Here is a 22,015-nt window from a genome sequence, read left to right on the forward strand (position 1 = left end):
AGGAGGTCATTAGGTCTTATCCCCATTTCGCATGAGAAGAGTTCAAGACGTGATTTGCCCAAGGGGAAAGAGTGAGTCAGTGGCAGAGTCAGGGATTAAAAAAAAAAAAAAAAACCCTCCTGGATCCCAGTCCAGGGTTTGGGTCTCTTGTTAAGTTTCCTGCCCAAATGACAACCGTCTTCAGAACGTTTGTTTTGATGTAAAAATAAAAATTATTTATATGTACTTGCAGTTATATGTTTCAGTTTCTGACTGAACAGTTAACTAAAAATATTTTACTCTGTTAATATCACAGTGTCCTAGCTTAACCAAATATGTTGTCTTCCTCCTCTTACACTGCTGATTTGATATGATTAGAAGTAAAATTTGTCTAAACCTTTAAAACCAGTGACAAGCTGTGAAGACTTAGCAATACATGTTCTCTGTGGTACTATAGACAGTGTTTATTCAATCAGAAAGCAAATGCAAAGCAGTGTCACAATTAGTTTCTCTCCACTTTTTGATCATACAAGCTTTAATTAGAAGGCATATTGAAGGGTTTAAAGAGTACTCTGCCTTTTTCATTTTCCCTTGCAAGCCATGGCTAATTGTTCCTGAGCAGCAACTAAAGCTTTAGGCTCCCTCTGCAAATTCGGGGTGCAGCTTTCTCAGTGTCTTGCAACTGTTGCTCAACTTCTTTAGGCTGCTGGAGTGTCAGCTTCAGTCGCAGAAGAAGAGCCATGAGAATGAACTGGAGTCGCTGCGAGGTGAGATCCAGAGTCTGAAGGAAGAAAACAACCGCCAGCAGCAGCTCTTGGCGCAGAACCTGCAGCTGCCCCCCGAGGCCCGGATCGAAGCTAGTCTGCAGCATGAGATCACCCGGCTGACTAATGAAAACCTGGTAAGGGAAATGATGCTGCAGCAGCAGGCTGCGAGACTTAGAGACTTGTCTGCCCATAAGTTCTTATCACTTTTCCGGTGGCAGCCTCCCATGGTAAATTACAGGACCGCAATAGATTTGTGTAGGTAAATTAACATAAGAGAGAGACTAATGACTGCTGATGAAGTAATAATGTTGCAGGGAATTTTTTAGAGGTCTSCAGCATGGGGAAAGCTTATGAATCTCAGTGTAAGAGTACTTGTTTCAACTGATAAGCTTTATCATCCCTAGACAGAATGATTGATATCCATGGACCTCATGTTGTAGAAACAACTCTGATGGAGTTCTTTAATTTTTAAATGTAGCTTTTCTTCCTTTTTCCATCTGCTCTGCCTGAAGCTACATAGATCATCCACTGTGTTATGAGCTAGATCTATTCAATATGTTTTGAAGAAACAAATAGTTCTAGAAAAAGACACTTGGTTGGAAGTCATTTGGCTAATTGGTGTTTCTTGTTTGCTGTACAACATTTTTGTATGAAGGAAAGATCAGGTGAAACTCCTTACCTTTCTCTCTGAAGGGGTATGTTGGTCATGTGCAGGCTAGTTGATTCCTGAGGGAGTTTTCCAAAGAGGCCCACGCTGAAATGTCATTGACTTATCGATAAACTGCTCATTAGCCTGGAGTCTTCCTATAGAGTTTCTTCTTTATGACAAAATGAACCATGCTRTTTTAGGAAGAAAATTCCTAGCTCTGAGTGTCATTGTGTCCTCTAAACAAACCAAGGTGTAGTCTTTCCTGCTTACGTCTTTCCTTGCATCTTAGTACCAAAGATTTTGAGGAAATCAATGGGTAATTCGGCTGATAGATCAGGGTAAGCTGTTATTGGAAGTATGTTCATAATTGAAAATATATTACAAGTTTGTCTCAGCAGTAACCATCTCCAGCTGGAAAAGGTGTATGGCAAATGTTTCCATCTTGGACAGCTCACTCCTGCTGCCTAGTTATATATTATGATTTTTAGTCTTTTTTTTCCCCAAGAGAACTACTCATCACATTATGAGTTCCCAAGACAACACACAGTCATGTAATTACATCCCAAAGGAGTTCTCTTTATTTTCAAATACAGTGAATGTAATTTTACTTGTTAAATATAGACTCGTTCCTTAGTATTTCACTTCAGCTGTTTGAGCCCATTCCACTTTGGGAATATGTTTATTTTCCACTCCTATCCCTGTCCAGATGTGATATTAGAATTTCAGTATTCACTGCGTTGCCATCTTTATTAGCATAAGAAAATGTCCTTTCCAGATTCTCACACAGGTTATAATCTAGACTTACATAGTAATACTTCTCACCATTTTTAAAAGATTTGACCATTCTGCAACTCATCTACATTGGCTTCTCTTTCTGAGAGGCTGGAGTGAGCCCCGCACGTAAGAACTAGACTACCTAAAAATTAGAGATTCTTGACCTTGTTTTAGCCTGATTGTATTTATACAGTGCTTACTGAAGTATCGGTGTCTCAAAGGGAGGGAGAAAAACAATCCTGTACCTATTTTTACAGTTTTATGAGGAGTTGTATGCAGATGATCCCAAGAAGTATCAGTCGTACCGGATTTCACTTTACAAACGGATGATTGTATGTAGATCACACGAATCCTGTTTCTCTGTTGTCTTGTTCGCTGTTTCTGGAGCACTAATGAACAGCAGGCTGCCTGCCTTTTTCCCTCTCCGAGGAACCTCCCCTGCAGAGAGCTTCATGATGCCGATTTCTTCCCTCACTGCTTTTTTTGTTAGTCTGAGTGTCCTCTGTGTAATCTCAGTGTCTCTCTTTGATGCACAGTTTTTGTTACTAATATAAGTCTTGCACTGTGATCAAAGTGGTTTCTTTTTGAATACCACTTAAGGATTAAAAATGCCTTTATGCCTTGAAAAAGAGATATGTGATGCAAAAGATGCTCAATTTTCAGATCCACATCTTTGCTTTAAAACTTTGATGTATTTATGTTCAGCTCAGCAAATAGAGACCTGATCCTACAGATAATTATCAAGAAGAGTAATGCCTGCAAATGTGACTAACCCGACCCTAGTCTGAATTTGTTCACAGATCTGTTTGCAGTGCAGTTAGTCCGAGGTTTTATATTAACATTTTGCAAAAATGCAAAATCCGAAGGATAAATTGGAAATAATGGGAAAAAATATATTTCCACAATAATTAAAAGTAGGCTAGCAAATAGAGATTGTACTGTACCTAAGCTTGGAAAGAATATCATTTATGAGATTCCAAATATTAACGAGATGTGAAATCTATTTATTTTGTTTAGAGGAACCATAGAAAGAAGTTTTTTTCCTTCTTGCATATCTGTTGTTGTTCAGAAACCAAATCCCTTCACTAATATTTTCAAAACAGTCAATCAGACTTTTTTTTTTAAATTAATTTCAGTAGAAATTGTTATATCTGAAGATAGTTATGTTATTAACAGGATTTCTTCTGTAAAAATTTTTACCACTGTTTTGAATATGAAGCATGCCCCTGGTTCTGTTCTTTCAACAGGTCTACAATCTTATGTTTAAGTATGTTATATAAGGTTGTGAACTCTTTACTGTGTGATTAAAACCAATTTTATGCCTAATTCTCATTTTTTGTCAATGCTGCACTAACATTTTTCAGTACTTTTAAGTAAGTTGTGGTTCCTCTGAGTTTTTTGATGCAGAGAGCTCATGGTACCTTATCCATGCCAGTGCCATGAAGAATCAGGCTTACAAAAAGAACATTTTTCTTTTAAGCTGCTTTCAAACCCTTAATCTGAAATGGCTTTCAGGTTTTTTGAGCTTGAGGTTTTGCTTCGGTTGTAAAGACTTTCCATTTTCTAATTACATGATTATTTCATGAATACGCTACCATTGCTCACAGAATTATTCAAAGATAGATTTCTGGGGATTGTTCCTTTGAAAGAAAAATGCCATTTTATTGCAATACTAAGTCTGTTAGCTGCTAGATATTGTTCGAGTACAGAATAAAAGGATGATTCCTGTAAGAACTCTGTTTCAGTCTAAGGAAATGTTATGACAGCAAGCAACAGGGAGATGGCAGAGTGTTGCGAGAAATGTCATATGTTTGGATGCCTGATGTTTGAGTAAATTTTAATCCAATTTATGTTCTTTTTCCAGATTCCTCTTTTATATTCCCTTAAAATGAATAGGTTTGAATAACAAGTCAGTCCTGAAGACATGAGTAAATGGTGCAGAAGTACAGGCTAGCTGTTAAGTAATAAAGAAAAGAATTTCACTGAGGCATTTGGAAGAGCAGAGAGGAAGCATTAGGGAGATCTGTTTGCAGCAAAATGTCTTCTACTCACTATAAGACCTGACCAAGTTCTGAATGTCTGCAGAATATACCTGCCTAGGAGCTTTGCCTTTGTCATGCTGCACATAACTTAATAATATTTGTAATATTTGGCTTGTGTTATAGGCAGTGTACCAGCTTGCAAACCTCAGCCAGAGGATGGCACTACTGTTCAGCTTTCTTCACCGTCTTGTAATTCTAACAGTCCTGGTTTTGTCTCTGTCACAAGTTTTGGCGTTTTCTCATACGTTAATTTTTCTCTCATCTTAATTTACAGGATTTAATGGAACAACTTGAAAAGCAAGACAAAACTGTTCGCAAGCTAAAGAAACAGTTGAAAGTATTTGCTAAGAAGATTGGTGAACTTGAAGGTACTTTGAGAGAAAGCACAGATTTTGTTTTACTTTTTGTGATCCCATTGTTATCGTATCCATCTGTCCTAGCTGCCTTGGAGGGCATGGGGTCTTCGGTAGCGTTTCTCTTAACTGATTCCAGAAACAGGAGATGCACTCGGAGCTCTGTGTGTTCCTTTATAAATATGTTGAAGATTTGTTSTATTTTAAAGCGGTGAAAAAAAAGATGGATGTTGCTTTGAAACATAAAAATGTGAGAACGTGTTACCTGACCTCTTTGTGTACTCAAAGACATTGTCGGTTTTTGACAAGACAAAAGCTCTACTAAATGTGAACCAGGCAGAATTAACTTCCCCAGTTTTCTTTTGATTGTGAATTTCTGTATTGCTGGAACTGCGAATGCTGAGATTGTCTTTTGCTGCCTGAGGTTTCCTTTCCGAGTTGCTGGCCAGATCTGAATGTGAGAACACTGAGATACAAACTAAGCTTATTTTATTTTTGTGTGGGTCAAAGTGAGTTGCCTTAGGATCTCAGGACTGGTGAGACAGAGAGTTTATTATGCCTCTGGATAAGTAAAGTTATTTTAATTGCTAAAAGCAATTAATAGTCTTATAAAGTTGAAGAATTAATTCATTTTTAAATAATCCTTGCCCTAACCCTTCAGAAGCTTTTTTATTGAGTACTAGGATTGAAATTAGTGGCTGTGTAGTCTTCAGTGCTTCCGTTTTTGAAAAGAACAGTGCAATTAGTGGTATCAAGTTAAACCTAGATTGACAAGAGTATATTATCCTTTAGTTACTGGCAGTTTTTCTCAAGCTTCAGTTTGGATTTCTGCGTTCTCTGTCCCATTTTACAAGAATAGACATTTAGCACATTTACAGATTTCACAATAGTTTGCAGAAACTACATGCAGCTACAGGAGGGTTATGAGAAGAGGATGTAGCTTTTCTAGGATGAAGTCTAACCGTATGCTTTTCAAAAATATACTTGCTATCCGATCAAGTGGAGTGTAGGTGTAGAGTATGATTTTGTGAGGTACTGTATGCAGCAAGGTGGATATTTCATATATCCTTCTGAAAGGTTACCCAAGTGGAGTTTGCTATTACAAAGTCTTTCAATATTGTTTGGTTACTTCTCTGGATAAGATCACAGTAGTGTTCATATTGTTTTTACAATATGGAATGGGAAAATGTTCTTGAAAACATTGTTTAGTCTGCGTTTATTACCGAAAATAACTTAGAAAGGCTGTGTTTGAAAATGTTTTGAAATGCAAGTTTTTAGGCAATACAGATCAAGCTTGAAGCATGCTGATGTTTTGCTGGACAGTTAACAGTGACCTCTGCAGTATTAATCTGTGATTATGTGATTAACTGCTATCTCTTGACCCTTGCGCTTTTATGTGATAAAATTCAGGAAATCAGCAGTAATTCTGTATTAACAGATGTGATTCACACACTTACACTATTCTTCAGGGGAAGAATGCTAACCTGAGATACATTTATCAAGAATCTGTCTTTTTGTTTAGTGGGTGTTTTGTTGCTAGGTGTTAGCTGGAACCAAAGAAAAACATTCCTTAGTTCCAAATGGTGGAGTTCTTCCATAGAAATGTAGTAGTTTTCTGTGGTATGCACTGGTTTCACTGGAAAACGTTTTATCATTTCTTTTTCTTTTCCCTTCTGAAGTGGGCCAGATGGAGAACATATCACCTGGACAAATCATCGATGAACCTATTCGTCCAGTTAACATTCCGCGGAAGGAGAAGGACTTCCAAGGGATGTTAGAATATAAGAAGGAGGATGAACAAAAACTTGTCAAGAATCTTATTTTAGGTAAATATCTTTCTCATTTCCAACCTCCTCTGCTCCCATATGGTCTGAAAAATGAAAAAGAGAACTATAAGAATCTAGAATTTGCATTATGGGATGTATCCTTTAGTTTACTTCAATTTTGACAGTGTTCAGTTTGTATATTAAACTAAATGAAATGTCTGCTGGAACATAATCTCACTTCTTGATTAGTGTAACACCTATTGATGTGTCCACATATTTTTTAGCAGGCAATTATGCTTTCTTTTGTTCTGACAGTTTGCTAAGAAAATGCCTCATATTTTCTTCTTAGTTTGCTCTTAGTTTGCTCTTAGTTTGCTCTTAGGTTTCACTGGCCATACATATGCAATTACTGGGGACTGGGGAGGTTGCAATTACCACATATAACACTTTCCAATTAACTTAACAAAATAATGTATGTTTGTTTATCCCAAGAGCTGAAACCACGCGGTGTGGCTGTCAACCTGATTCCAGGATTACCAGCATATATTTTGTTCATGTGTGTACGTCATGCGGATTACCTCAATGATGACCAAAAAGTGAGGTCACTGTTGACATCCACTATCAACGGCATCAAAAAAGTGTTAAAGGTTAGTTAGTCCATTTGGTTTAGGAAAATATTACTTGAAATTTGCTTGTGCTTTTATGTTAGAGAGAGAGGAAAAGGCTTTCAGTGAACTGGGTCTGGATTTCTGATCAGTAAACTCCTCCTGAAGTTCCAAATGTTGTATAAACAAGCAACAAATTATAGTGATAGCATTTTCTTCACACAATAGCACAGATGCTTTGAATCAATGAAAAAAGAACTATATTATTTTCATTTTGAACAGTCCTCTTCCTCTGGAGCTATAACTTTAAAGCTTTGAGTACAGTCATTTGCATAACATGAGTCTTTATAAATCCTGTCCAGAACACTTAATGCAAATGTTTCATTTGCTGTTTTGGTTGAAAGATTTGCTCATTTGCTTCATCTACAGATTATATTGATGATAATATGTTACTGCCTTAAGTCCTTGCAGTGAGTGGCCTAGAAAGGTTTAGGCCAGAGGTATCTTGAAGGCAATATTAAGTTATAAATAGGTTCTTTATGCAGTTCCCTTTATGCTTCACGGAGCTTTTTTAGTTGTTAATTAAAACAGCTGTGCTCAAAACAATCATTTAATTAAGCTACACGTTTTGGAAAAAAAGGTTCAGTAGACAATTCTGCAGGAGCTTAGATTTTTAGGGAAATTTTTGGACATTTAAGTAAATAGAGTGCATGCTATAGAGGTCTAGAAACTTTATTTACAGAAATAGCCCATACTAGTTTCTGTGTTCTTTCAGGAGGAGGTTTTTTTTTTTTTTTTTTTTTTGTCCCCCCCCCATCAGGCTGCCAGAATGGTTATGACCTAAATGACATTCATCAAAAATGAATTGCTTTCCACTCCCTCTTCTGGCTATGCCTCATTACCATCCTTCGTGTTGGGCTCTTCTTGCACCGGGTGTCATGCCACAGAATGGGTGTTTTGGGAATACAACCGCACTGCCCTGTGATTCTGCACAGCGCTGTTAGCGTGGATCTGTAAAATACAGAAACGTCATAGCAGTGGAGGAAATCGTATTTTGAGTGTTCTTAAAGAATGTTACAGAAAATGGGGGGGGGGGTAATGGGTTTTTGTCAAAAACCTTGCTTTTCAAATCTGTTCCTGAAATACACCAAGTTTTGCGAAACATCAGAAGCTGGGGAGCTACAAGAAGAAAGTGGGTTTGAGCTGCTTAATTATTTATCTAATGTTTTATTATTTTATCCCTCTTACCAGTCTTTGTTGAAATGTATTTGTTTTTATTTCCAGAAAAGAGGTGATGACTTTGAAACTGTGTCATTCTGGCTATCTAACACCTGTCGATTTTTGCACTGTTTGAAGCAATATAGTGGAGAAGAGGTAGGAAGTGCTCCTATTTTGGTTTCTTCTGCTTTATAATACCACTGTGATCACTACTCTTTAACAAATTCCTGTAATAGTCCCTTAAAAACAGCTACACTGTTTGGAATGATGGTGATGACTTCAGTAGAAAGCACAGGGAGATAAGGTTTAAACCGATGTCCCTTTATCACAGGCTAGGGGGCCACAGGCTAGGTGGCTTTGTGCTCCTGAAAGTGCTAACTCAGATTAAGCATGAAAATCAGGTTCCTAGCATTGTGTTGTTTAGTAAAGATTCACTGACCTTCCTGTGAAGAAGGTCATATTAAGCACTTTAGCGGTGGTATTGCAGACCAATTTCAGTTTGAAAGCTATGATATGCCTAATTCCTTCTTCAGATTTAACTGGGATTTTGGCAGAAAGTGGCCAGATAAGATTGCCCATGCTGGAGTGGGAGGGAAGGGCCTTGCCTGCCGGAAAGCCGGCAGAGTTTATGCCTGTGTCAGATACTTGAAGCTTCAAGTCCAGGAAGCAGACATTACACAAGTCATAATTGAAATGCAAACTCTAGCGTTAGTTGCAATCAGAACAACTTCAAAATTACAATTTTGAGGGACTGTGAATATTATCTTGAAAGTATCATTTGTCAGTTGCATGAAAACAATATAAATACTGGTGTTGCATAATGGTTTTGTGTTCCATCAAAGCATTTGTTTATGTTATTTTATGAATGCAGGGATTCATGAAGCATAATACACCTCGTCAGAATGAACACTGCCTCACTAATTTTGACTTAGCTGAATACAGACAAGTACTGAGTGACTTGGCTATTCAGATCTACCAACAGCTTGTCAGAGTGTTGGAAAACATTCTGCAACCGATGATTGGTAAGGCAAAGATTCATTCCTTAAACTTCATGCCATAGTAACAAAAGGAGAATTGTGATGGTGGTAACGTCTTGTATTTCTTCCTACACGGTACAGTTTTGTTAATAGTTCTGCTGATACTCTGTTTATAGATGCCAAGGACTACACTGAACAGGTTGGATTAGCAGAAAAAAAGAACTGTGGCTAGTTCTTCTGACAGTGACAGAATAAATGGATTTACCTTATTAACACTTGTCATAAATCATGTATTTACAGGAAGGAACCACTGTTAGGACAGTCTGACGTTCATTGCCCTGTGTGTTGGGAAATGTCCCTTGGAAAAATTGGACTTAATTGTATGAGAATTCATAATGAACATGGAGAAAAAGTAGCTGGTTGTCATTATGGACAGCAATCAGCAGTGAAATAGCAGTGACAAAGCTTATATTCAGAGAGATTTTTTTCATTAAAAGTACCTTCCATTTTTCTTATCAGACAGTACTTGCACACAAATTTTTGTTAACACTTTCCGATCACAACACTTAGAAGAATGGAACAGCTCTTGGTTTTCTCTGCTGCTCATCTGACCATTTTGCTGAGCTACAGTCAGATCTTCCTTTCAAATATACATGCTGGAATCTTTGTAATAACCCTGTAAGCATAGATTTTGCAGAACATAGTGGGGCACTGAGAGGACTGCTGGAAATCATGGTAAAGTGTGACTAGAAAAAAGCCCAGCCTGCTCTCTGTGTGTAAATACTAAGTGTGAGTAAATACTAAGTCTCGCTGGTTTGCACAGTTCATCTGCTCCTAGCTAATTTTTGATTATTATAATAATGTTGTCAACCAAATACAGTTTCAGGAATGCTGGAGCATGAGACTATCCAAGGTGTCTCAGGGGTGAAGCCAACCGGGCTGCGGAAGAGAACATCTAGCATTGCTGATGAAGGGACCTACACTTTGGACTCTATTATTCGACAGCTGAACTCTTTCCATTCGGTGATGTGTCAGCATGGAATGGATCCAGAGCTGATCAAGCAGGTTGTCAAGCAGATGTTCTACATCATTGGGGCTGTGACGCTTAATAATCTTCTCCTGCGCAAGGACATGTGCTCATGGAGCAAAGGAATGCAGATAAGGTAAGACAGCTCTTTTCATCCTTCTCTTGAATGTGCTTCTGGAAATCATAGTGAACTCTTGACATTGCAGACAATTGTTTTGATGGAATGGCAGATATACTTTAAGCATTTCTTATTTCACACACAAACAGTTGCAGATGCTGTTAAACTGATTTTGAGGGGTTCAGTTGAACTCCTCAGAGAGGTTTCTCTCTGTCTTCCAAGGAAATTTGGAAGGAGTAAATCAAAAATATTTTGTTGACAAGCAGGAACCAGAATTGTAGCTGAAATGTTGATAGTTGCTTCTTTAGCTTTTAGGGAGGAATAGCAAACATGCCTGCTCTGTTCTTTGTAGGTTGGTGGCTCAGTGGATACCTGCTGTGTTCAGGCATATTGTAATTTGCTGCTTCCTGCTGTAAAGCCATCTTATTCTATTCTTGCCCTTGGCATCAGTTGTCCAATGAATTCTACCAGCATATGCCAGGGAATTTAGCCAAGGCATTCCAGTGCCTCAAGTAATCTTGAAGAGCCTCACTGTGCAGTTATATGGACAAAATCTTGTTTGTCTTTCTTCACATACTTGTCACACTCCTGCCAGTAAGAGGAACAGTGAAACAAGTAGTTAGTGGAAGCCTTTGGCCATAGTTTCCAACTGTTTTAAAACTCAAATTTTCCTTTCTTAATTAAAGGGAAATTATATGAAAATAAAATTACAAGAAATCACGACTGTGAATTACAAGAAATCAAGGCTGTGAAGTAAAAACATATATGGACAAAGAACAAACTGTGAAAGAGAAATTGCAGTCTCTTTTGATTTAGTCATAGTCAAACATTAATGTCCTGGTACTCTTACCTCTTTGTACAGATACAATGTGAGTCAACTTGAAGAATGGCTGCGTGATAAAAATCTGATGAATAGTGGGGCTAAAGAAACACTGGAACCACTCATCCAGGCTGCACAATTGTTGCAAGTGAAAAAGAAAACGGACGAAGATGCAGAAGCCATTTGTTCAATGTGCAATGCTCTGACTACTGCCCAGGTAACTGAACTCTCAGTGTCTTTTTTTTTTTTTTTTTTTTTTTTTTTTACTGTCACTTGTGAGCACTTCTCTGCTCTGCTAGGCATGCCTGCACTGCTGTCACACATGAATTGAACATTTGTGACTTTATTTTGAGTTAGTACAGCTAAAACAGTTTAAATTAGAGGGGATAAAAAGGAACGGATCTTTTCTGAGTCTGAATTTCAAGCTAAACTTGTCCAAATGAGAGAGATCTTGATTGACTGTGCAGCGTGTAATACTATACATGGTCTCTTAGATTGTGAAAATGCACAGGAAGAAATCTTCACTGACATCTCTGTACTCTGGGCAGCTCTGCCTGGGATACTAGGAAATTATCTTTTTGGCATCTGAGTTAGTATCCAATTAAATTAATGGATAATTCACACAGAGCTGTTGTTTCAGAGTCTGCATTCAAAAGTGTTATATTACTGTACCCATTAGCCTCAAAAAGACTGAACCAAGTATATCTCAGTAAACAGCACAGCTGAAGACTTTTATTTATGAAAGCTTAGACTTTGTACAGATAAGTTGCATTTTTTTCAACTATGTTACATGTGCATAGAGTGGATTCAGTTATTCCTAAATAAAAGCGTCTTGGGTGATTACTAAACATTCTCATCTGGGAAAGGAACAGATTTCTCTCAAAGTGGTATCAGAACTAGCAGTTGCACTGATAAAATGATTTTGATTTAGAAATTCATGTTACTGGAAAACCTGCAAGTTTTGCACTGAAGTTCTAATTCCACGTGCCTCAATTTTTATAGCTTTGTTAAAAAGTGTTTTTTTTTTTTTTTAAATAGTATAATGTAAAAGGCTAAAGAGAATTTTATATAAGCTGTAGATGTTTAGCCCTTGTTATTATTTAAAGCCTTTGTGTTGCAGTTCTTTCCTCTGGTGGTTTTAGCCCTACTTTTAAAATAACACACTCTCTTGAAAAGCAGTGAAGTCACAAGACTCTCTTGAATGGAAGCAGGGGGAGGTCATAAGTATAGAGTCAAAATCAGGTAGAAGAATTGAGCGTGTTTCTAGCAGGTGTGGGAATACAATGAGTTATTTATCATCTGATTTTCCACAGTTTCGCATTTTCCACACATGTGAAAATAAGAGTTTCTGCCTTCAAAGAACATACAGTCTGAAGAAGACAGATTTATAACATAGCTTTAAATAGATAATGAATCAATAAAGCAAAAAAGAATGAATACTTGTAAAGAATTTTCTTTTCAAAATAGCTAATTAAAAAATGTATTATTAGGAACCATGGATGTGCCTGTTGATTCATCAATAAAATGAAACTAAGAATGTTTTTTCTTCTTCACAGATTGTAAAAGTTCTGAATTTGTATACTCCAGTTAATGAGTTTGAAGAAAGAGTCTTGGTATCATTTATACGTACAATACAGGTATGGCTATATCTTTTCATCAAAAAACATTCCACTAGTTCTAAGAAACCCACTGATGAGCCAAAACAGGTCATGTCCTCAAACATATTCAGGAATCTCAAGTAAACTAGACTTTTTAGCTGTACTTGTTTCTCCTGTGTTGAAAAGATGATGTCAGACTTAAAATTTTAAGTATTCGCAGTTTACTGCTTCCAGACTTTCATAAAAATGTTACAGTTTACCCCTCTGTATGTGCGAGATTTTTCAGAAAATGAGGGATTTTTGTGCTTATACAACTTTGTGTATGTAAACACTCTTGTATGCCCACTTTTCAAGTGTTAACATTTGTATATGCAAATTTACTTTTGTCAGACCTGTGTCTTCATGAGAGTGCTTTGAAAACTGAGGCCTGTGTACGTTTCAGAAGTTCTTCACTTAGCCCTTGTAATTCTAAATATACTGATGAAAACAAAAGAAAAGCAGCCAGTAGAACAAAAGAAAAGAAACAAAGATGGTCTTTCTGGTCTGTCAGAAGTTTAATTACATTACTAGCAGGATAAGGGAGATTAGAAAGGCGAAACCGAAATAGAATTTTCATTCGATTTACTGAAAAAATGCAGTAACCAGATAGTGAGCAAATTCTACCTTTTACAGAGAATCTAAATATCTTCAGGTTGCATCATAAGGGGAAGATATGCAGAGTTGAAACTACCCAAAGTTACCACAGTATAATGGCACAGTTGTTATAAATGTTTCAGGTCAAGTTGCCATAGGATTTGTGTGTGTGTGTGTGTGTGTGTGTGTGTGTGTGTACACATGACAATACACGTAGATGAAATACTACCTCATTGCAAGATGATTATTTTTATCTATGAGGGAGTTAAATGCTAACGTAATCACTTTCTTATCTTTCCAGATGCGTTTGAGAGACAGGAAGGACTCTCCTCAATTGCTCATGGATGCTAAACACATCTTTCCTGTTACCTTTCCATTTAATCCATCCTCTCTGGCATTAGAAACCATTCAGATTCCAGCCAGCTTGGGCCTGGGCTTCATATCACGTGTCTGATCCCAAGGATGCGCTGTCAGCGATAGATGGCTCCTCAGTTGCTCAGCATCTTTACCCATTAAAATCTAGTGAGCCACTGAAAACACATTTTCTGAACAAACAGTATATATATGCCCAGATCTGTAGTAAAAGTAGCTGGAAAACTACATAAGAGCACCACAGATAGAAGGCTAATAGAAGGATGTGCATTTGTGTTAAGTCATTACATTTATGAAGACATTACTGACTCATACATTTCTGGAGTGTGGAAATAGGGCTTGGGCAAAAATTGTGTCTTAAGCTGTCTAGAGACGTTTTTAGATCTTTAGTAACATATTTAAATAGTGTAAATTAAACTCCGTGTGTAATCTTCTTGTAGGCAGGGACCAATAAGGACATCACAGTCCTGAACATGGAAGACTTAAAAGTAAGGCATTTTGTAGTAGAATACACAGTCACTTGGGAGCCTGTTACATTTAATTTGTAAAAACTGGAATGGAGAAACAAAAACTGGCAATATATACAATAATTTCTTAAACCACTTCCTTATTTATGTCAGTTTGACATAAATTATAGTGATAAGTCTTATAGCTTACTACATGGTATAACATAGGTGGTTGTTTGTTAGTACTGTGGTTTACCAAGAATATTAAATCGCTGCTGCATATTGTGTTCTTTTTAATGTATGACAGTATCATATTAGGCACTAAAAACGAGATATGTCACTTTTTGTTGTCAACCTTGTTTACAGTCCAATGCAGTCTATTACTTTAACTGGATTTTTGCAAATGTTATCAAATATCACCTGTAAAGGAAAATGGTAACTAAGCACAAGTAGCACACTGGAAGTTACATGCTTAGGTTTTTTAAAGTAGTTATCTAAAAATACAGTATGCTGAAGCAAATGATCAAAAGTCAATCATGATGTTAGTATTTATTTAAATTTTGTAGTTTGTCCAATGTTTTTCTTTCTTTGTAGACCCCAGAGACAACAGTCTGTATTTTTAGTATCATTGTCTGTTTTGTTTTGTTGCCACTTTATAAATTATATTCTTTCATACTGATATTTGAGAGGAAAAATATTGATACAAAATTTCTGCAGTAGCCCAAGTCTCATGTTCTTTGCAAAGTTGGCTAGGAAAAATATTCAGTAAGTTTTGACTATGATGCTATCATTTGACTGTGATTCTTGCTTATATAATGTTCTGAGACCCAGAGTGCAGAACTAGAAACTGAGTTATTTTGGCTATTGTACATCTTACCATAAAGATTTTTCCCTCTTACATGCCTTAGATCTGTTATATAGAATTCACATTTCACAGTGTGCAACAATAAAGGCAGAGGCCTTGCTTAAGGTTCCAATTCTGAACTTTAAAACATATAGTTTGTGGTGTATAGCTCAAATGTAACATGTAAAAGTCACACATATTACTCAGTTGCAGTGTGCAATATTTTTAATGTATTTTAAAAATTAGCAACTTAACGTTAATTTCTTTAAAAATATAGAGAAATAATCTAGAGGTACTTATCAGTTTGCCTGCAAACACACAGAATAATTTTTGCTGTTAAGCAGACCAAAACATTTCAGTTGTTTAACTTGAGAGGTAGACATGCTGTTCATATGGTTGCTGATAAAATCTGTAATAAAGACAGCCTAAACTTTGTCAGTAACATTCTGAAATGCTCATGTTGTTTTATTTTCAATGTGTATGCCCCATCCTATGTTTGATGGATCACATGGATACTTTCAAGAACCTACTATTGCATTGCATAAATACTTTGAATGAGCCTTGCTAAATGATTTAAATTATTTACCTGTGCATAGCATATCAAAATCTCTTTTTTTCAGATGTTACTTTATTTCTGAAACTACAGCTACTGTAAGTGGCTCCAAATAAGGTAAAATATAATAATGGTGGGTTATAGTAGTTTTTTACTTTTAGGGTACTGTACTTGCGGGAATGTAATGGGAAAGTCTTCACATCCAGTAACAAGGTTAGAGAGAAAACATGTGAGAACATGCTGACCTACAAAATTTTTCTCCTATTGAAAAACAAAAAAATGGCATTACAGTATGTTCGTACTGTAGATCAGGAAAAGTGTCCAATACTTAAGCAGTAGCGTATTAAAACGTATGCCTAAATGTACTTTTGTTTATTTTTAAAGTTTGTTTACCTGTAAAAAGCCTTATTGTATCTTGTTTCCTTAAAAGAAAGTAGTGTTAGTAATTTATAGGTATTATCCTTAAACTCAGTGGTTTGACTGGTATTACTTTTATATCACATTAAAAGTATATGCTGCTTGACATGTTTTAAAGGAAAATATTTTTAAGTTGAAATAAATGTGTAATTGGTAATTCATCTAATATTTTACATGGCAGTATTTTACATGCACTTTTCAGAAGTAAAATTTTAGTGTTGGTGTATAATATAAAGTATCTTTCACCTTAGGACTAATAGCTCTTTAACCATGGAAACTAATGCAAAATTATTTTAACAACTTTTTTTTTTCCTTTGAATCATGGTTATGCTCTTTTAATGTGGACATATCTTTTATATTTTAATTTATTATCTATTGCTATAATAGATTCTATCGGATGCTGGAAAATACTTGCCAATGTCCCATTAGAATTATACAGTTATTCTAGAGATTTTGCACAAAAATTACCTCATTCAGTTTGTTGTATATTTATTCCAGTGATCATTTTATTCTGACATTTAGAGCACCATCTTCTATACAAATTTTAACAGATTGCTTCTCAGACTTTGATCTGGAATGAAACATGAAAGTGCTTAAGTCCATTAAATGTGATCAGTCTAGCCTACCTATCACAGGAGAAAAACAGGATCAGCATCAATGTTGAACAGTGGATTTATATCCAGTAACATTTGTTCCCAACTTGAAAACACCAGCATTTGCAATTTGAAGATAATTTATGATTTAAACTGAACACATTTCAAATGCCATACAAAAACTATGAGTAAATTATTTTTTTTTAAGATGCTGATAATTCATCTGGTAAATAAAAGCCTTTAATGATAGGTTTTCACTAGATACCACTGAAGTACATGGATGAAAACCAAAATATTATCAGAATGACCTGAGCTCTGATCTGTTGTAGTGTCTGATGTTCTACTTAGTAAATGTATGCATCATAAAAACTGTAGCCTATTAGCTATCACTGGAAACTGTCCAAATAAAAATACAACTGTAAGATTTGCTTTGTTTTGGGGTTGTTTGTTTGGGTTTTGGATGAATACACAGATATGGGGCTGTCACACTTCTGACTCTGCCTGTCCAGCTGGATGCCTCCTGCATCCCTCCTCCTTTTCCCAAGTTTTCACAGACTTTCTTTGGACTAAATGGATTACAAAACTGTCTTGTCTTTTGTCCCAAACCTCCTCTTGGGGCGTCTTTCCGTCTGTTAGCCATTATAGATGTGCTCTAGSTGCCTTGTCTTGGAGCAGTGCTGGTCTCCCTCTCTCCTCACGCTCCCTGTGGTTCAGGTACACACACCTTGCCACCTGAATGCTTTGAATTTCTGTGTGTGATATGTAGTAAATGTAACCTGTCCTGAAATGCACGGATTTAGACAAAGTAATAAGCTCTGTATGCATTTTTCCTCAATAGTTTCTTCTGGGATGTTCTTTATATTATTCTGTATATTGTTATATCCTGTGGTTAAGTCAGACACCTTTGGGTTATTCAGCGTCCTGGTCCTGCAGCTGGTTGTCTTGTCTTCTCAATTACAAACTTACTGTTCTGAGTTCTGGATTAGCTTGTTTGCTCTTCATTGGTCCCTCCAACAAAACCGTTCCTCCCTCCCCATTACTCTCTGTAAAACCCTTACAGTGTTTTTCCTCTCCTTCATTTTTTGCACAACTCTAGGAGCTTTTGAAGATCCTGCTTCGTTAGTTCTATTGCTTTGTCCTGCTTTGGCCACTTTAGCATATTCATTAAGAATTGGTTGGGGTACGGTTCCTAGGATTACTGATTGAACTGCGTTCAGATGTTGACCCCTATCTACAGTCTGTTTGCAAATGGTGGACCTAATGCTCACAGGGAGGTATGAAAATACAGGAACTTCATAATTTCTTAACATAAATCAGAATTCATATACTGTGTGCTAGCAGATTCCCCAGATGATCTCATGGTTTTACTGTTGACTGTAAAGGGAGTTGTTTAAAACCTGAGGGTTGTATAAATACGCACCCAGATACCGAGAGCATGACATAAATTTCTGGGCATATTTGAAAGTATTTTGTGTGACATAACCCAGTTCTGTCAGGACCATTTGTTACCAAAGACTAACTAAATGCTATTAAAATAAGAGTTAAGATTTGTAATTCACTAAAATTCCTGTACTGTGTACTAAAATTTCTATAACTGTTTCACCAGGTTTGCTGTATTATGAAAGCTCTACAGTATCAGGCTGGAAGGGAGGAGTAGCAGCCCTCTGAAATTCAGATCTGCTTTAAGTATAAGACCTGCTAGTGCCCTAAGCTTAGCACATGCATTTCRAGGTTTTTTATTTCATTCTAAGTTTGTTAGAGAAACACCTTCATGGTGTTTTACAGCCAGGTGATTAATATTTTTGTTGTTTTTTATTTGCTCAGGAAAGGCTCTCCTCATAATCAGTCTGGCATCTAGCCAAGTCATAATTGTTTATTAGCAAAGTTTTATCCAAGATGCCAACTGTACCCAGTAGCATTTTAAGGCACCTATGTGTACGCAATCACTGAGGATGCTTCGTGCCCATAAACAGCCCTGCACACTTCAGCATGTTCTGACTGGTTTAGCAATGGGTGGCGATAGCTGTCGGCCCCGGACTCCGCGCTCGGGAAAGCGCAGCGGGGAGTTGGGAGCAGGGAAGGGTGCCCAAACTCCTCTGCGCTTCTGAACGCCTCCAGCCACTGCAGGTGGACACACAGCCGAGGCAGGCGTATCTTAGGCGGCCCTCCGCCATTCCGGACTTGTAAAGCTCGTTTTGCAGCTCCTGAAGTCACCGCCTGCCCCTGCCCCAGGACGCGCTCCAGCCCCCGCGTGCTGCGGAGGAGGCAGCGGGTCCGGGCGGCAGGCGGGGCGGCTCCCGGGCCGCCCCCGCGCCCTGCCTGCGGCGGGGAGCCGCCTTCCCCCCCGCGGGGAAGGGCCCGGCCCCGGCGGGCAGCCAGGCCGGCATCCGGGCCGGCGCTGCCGGGCCGGGGCGGCGGGACGCCCCGCCCCGGCCACCTGCCCGCTGCGGAACCAGCGCCACCACGTCTCTCCCCGCGGGCGGCGGCGGCGGGCTCTGCCCCCATGGCGCTGGCCGAGCTGTACACCCGGGTGAGCCGGGCGGGGGGCGGCCCTCGGGGTCACCGGGCTCTCGGGGCTGGGGCGGCGCTGAGGGAGGCAGCGGCCGCCCCGTGAGGGGACCAACGGCCGCCGCGCGAGGGGGGCAACGGCCGCCCCGTGAGGGGACCAACGGCCGCGCGCGAGGGGAGGGGGGAGGGAAGGCACTGCCGGGGCGGACGAGGGGCCGAGTCGAGTGATGTGAAGCTCAGAGGTGCTTGTACAAGCTGCTCTTTTTCGATTTCAGCATCAGTCAGTTATTAAAATTTAGAAGGAAATTTAGAAGTTTCTTAAAATGTTAATTATTTRTAATAAGAATAAATATTCTTAATAATTGTTAAAACATTCTTAAAATGTTAAGTCGGTCTCTCACTTCTGTTACCGATAAAATTTGCTGATTTGGGAGCTGAGGGAGGGAATGTGTTGCCTGCAAGTAAGAGCGCGCCAGGAAGGCCGTTCGCGTTTTGATTCTGTATCGAAAAGTCCGTAAACAGCTTCTATACGCTAATTCATCGCTTGGTGCTTTAACATGGGACTGAGGAAAAATTCGGACTTGCTATTGCTTGTTGTAGAAAGCACATCGTCAACGTGAGGGGCTGGTCAGTGAGTTTGCATGGTCGTGTCTGCTGTCACACGAATTTCTTGTGCTGATGCTGTTTCTAAGGCTGTGTAAATGTCAGATTTATTTTAAAGATCGCTGTCACAGGTATCAGGTGAGCTAAAGCAAATCTGGAGAAACTATAAAACTCCAGGACAACATCTTTTTTGAGACTTTTAGTCTTTTTTAGACAAAGGTGTCTGATAAGGTAGCAATAAGGCGATTTTAAGGTTTAACAGCAGTTCCGCAGCCACTGCATCACGGAGTGCTCTCTCTTTTCATGTCAATATTGAATATGATTGGCAATTTTGGAAACAAAACAAAGATTCTTACTTCTAAATGCAGCTGGTGTATTTTTTTTCTCAAATTTTTACCCATTTTTTCCTGTAGTCACCATAATGTTGTGACATATAATTTGTTTTAACTTTAAATAACAAAAAGTAAACAACATGAACATATATTACTAATTTATAACCCTGTATCTCTTTTATCACAAAACCAGATATCATAATAAACTCCTGTTCAGCCTTTTGCTGCAACGGTATGTATTCATTCATTGCATTAATGCCGCACTCTCTGTGAGCAGCTGAAAGAACAAATGCATTTTTATTTTATCAGGACTAGTGTTACACAGGTAAAGGGGAGGAAAGAGGGTGGGTGTAACTTGATAYGAAAATGAGCGAATTCCCTTCTGTTTACTTGTAAGGCAGGGTTTGGAGAAACTGAACTTTGGTAGGCTGGGTACGTTTGCCAATGGAGGCTCCTGGAACCACAAGGACGTTTTTGAAGAATAATTACTTTGGTCACATGCTGTTTCTTTTTTCTCCCTTCCTTTCTTGTCTGTGTACTTCAGTTTCTTACATGGGAACGTGGTAAGTTCTCCTGAGGCTATTTGGCTGTGATATTCTTGACTTACTTAGAATAATAATAAATAAAGAATTCCATTTAAAGGCTCTAAATAGATATATAAATATTTTAAAGGGCCAGGAAAACAAGATTATGTGAGAATGATACAAATAAAAGTTGATTTGTACTTAGATACACACAGAAAAAGCCAAGATAAAACTGACTTTGTTAACCATGTCTTTCATTTGCCTGTTAAATGGATGTTTGTGAAGTTTTTTTTCCACTGTGGTCAGATAGATGAAAACGCTGTCATCATTACAGTTTGGGGTTATATRAAAAAGCATGAAAAAAGTATGAAAAAGTTCCGTTGTATCAAAAAGTTCCATTATGCTGAAGACATCAGCTATGAGGCATTGTGAAAGTGGCTGAGGTTTTGGTTGCTGTTCATCACCTGGCGTACACGCCAGGCTGACGTATGATTGCCCAGAAAAGTGTAGGAAACTGAATCCTTAGAGGTCCTCAAAACTCAGCCGGAGAAAGCACTGAGCAGCCCRACCTAACTTGTTGCGGGTCCCTGCAAAAGACCCTCTTGTCCTACATTGTTCTGGGGTGGTGCTCGGAGGTCGGAGTTTGGAAAGCTGCTGTTGAGGTATAGTGTGGTTTGCAGGAACGTCTGTAGGCATTCGCCATTGGCGCTGTACTCTGCGGGGTTCGGTAGGGTCCTCAGGATGGAAACCCTCATGTGCTGAGGATCTGCTGGAGCTGCCAGGGCTTCCTCCAAGTTAGAGAAGAAAAAAGTGATCTCTGCCAAAATAACAGTTGCAACACAAAAATAAAAGGTCCTAGGTATCTACGGGTATGTTAACACTTCATGAAATCCTTGACTAATGTTGATTTTCCAAGTACACAGTTGCAGCAGTTGTCACAGTATTATTTAAATACAGGACAAGGTTGGTACAAACAGACCGTAGATAGAGCTAGGACGGGGGAATTAAAAGAAGGTTTCTGGCTATCAGAACAGAAAGATGCTGGAACAGGATTTTATGACGTGATTGGTAGTGACAGCAGGGACTGGATACAGTGATCTAATGGTTCTGTGCTCTCTAGTGTTACTTTATCACAAATTAGGAGAGGTGGCCTGTAAGAAACTTTGTAGTGGAATGTACTTTATTAGGATTTTCATGCTTTTTTTTCTGACACCTCTCTTCTTCCTCTTATCTTCTCCTTACACCCAAATACATTCTGAGATCTATGCAACACAGTGTAAAAATATTTTGCATCAAGGCTTAAGGAAGATGGTGACATGTCAACAAATGGTCTCAAACTGCAAATCCTGAATATGATTTCAGTGTTATTAAAAAACGGTATCTGTTAATGCATTAGGGAGGCTTTCAGGGATGGCACTGCTTTGTGGAACCCTGGCAGGAAGAGGAAGACGTGCTCCACATTAGTGAAGGGAACCCTGACTCTGGTTCCTCCTAAGG

At 38.3% G+C, this 22,015-nt stretch overlaps 2 protein-coding genes across 3 annotated transcripts in view; both read left to right on the top strand.

Annotated features, from left to right (window-relative positions):
* MYO5A (myosin VA) overlaps window positions 1–16,972 on the top strand; it is an 89,141-nt gene extending 72,169 nt beyond the window's left edge. For both annotated transcript variants that reach the window (XM_026060608.1, XM_026060609.1), the window contains 11 exons: window positions 682–880; window positions 2,427–2,501; window positions 4,486–4,579; window positions 6,244–6,390; window positions 6,823–6,977; window positions 8,220–8,309; window positions 9,025–9,175; window positions 10,011–10,293; window positions 11,138–11,312; window positions 12,652–12,732; window positions 13,628–16,972. In XM_026060608.1, the coding sequence (XP_025916393.1) occupies window positions 682–880; window positions 2,427–2,501; window positions 4,486–4,579; window positions 6,244–6,390; window positions 6,823–6,977; window positions 8,220–8,309; window positions 9,025–9,175; window positions 10,011–10,293; window positions 11,138–11,312; window positions 12,652–12,732; window positions 13,628–13,780 (1,603 nt within the window). In that variant the 3' untranslated portion in view covers window positions 13,781–16,972. The remainder of the gene's footprint in view (window positions 1–681; window positions 881–2,426; window positions 2,502–4,485; window positions 4,580–6,243; window positions 6,391–6,822; window positions 6,978–8,219; window positions 8,310–9,024; window positions 9,176–10,010; window positions 10,294–11,137; window positions 11,313–12,651; window positions 12,733–13,627) is intronic.
* Window positions 16,973–19,054: 2,082 nt separating this feature from the next.
* Window positions 19,055–22,015, top strand: part of MYO5C (myosin VC) — a 37,483-nt gene continuing 34,522 nt past the window's right edge. The window contains exon 1 of the mRNA XM_026060537.1: window positions 19,055–19,081. Within this exon, the coding sequence (XP_025916322.1) occupies window positions 19,055–19,081 (27 nt within the window). The remainder of the gene's footprint in view (window positions 19,082–22,015) is intronic.

This window comes from Apteryx rowi, unplaced genomic scaffold, assembly GCF_003343035.1.
Source record: "Apteryx rowi isolate R43461 unplaced genomic scaffold, aptRow1 scaffold_17, whole genome shotgun sequence".
Lineage (NCBI taxonomy): Eukaryota > Metazoa > Chordata > Aves > Apterygiformes > Apterygidae > Apteryx > Apteryx rowi.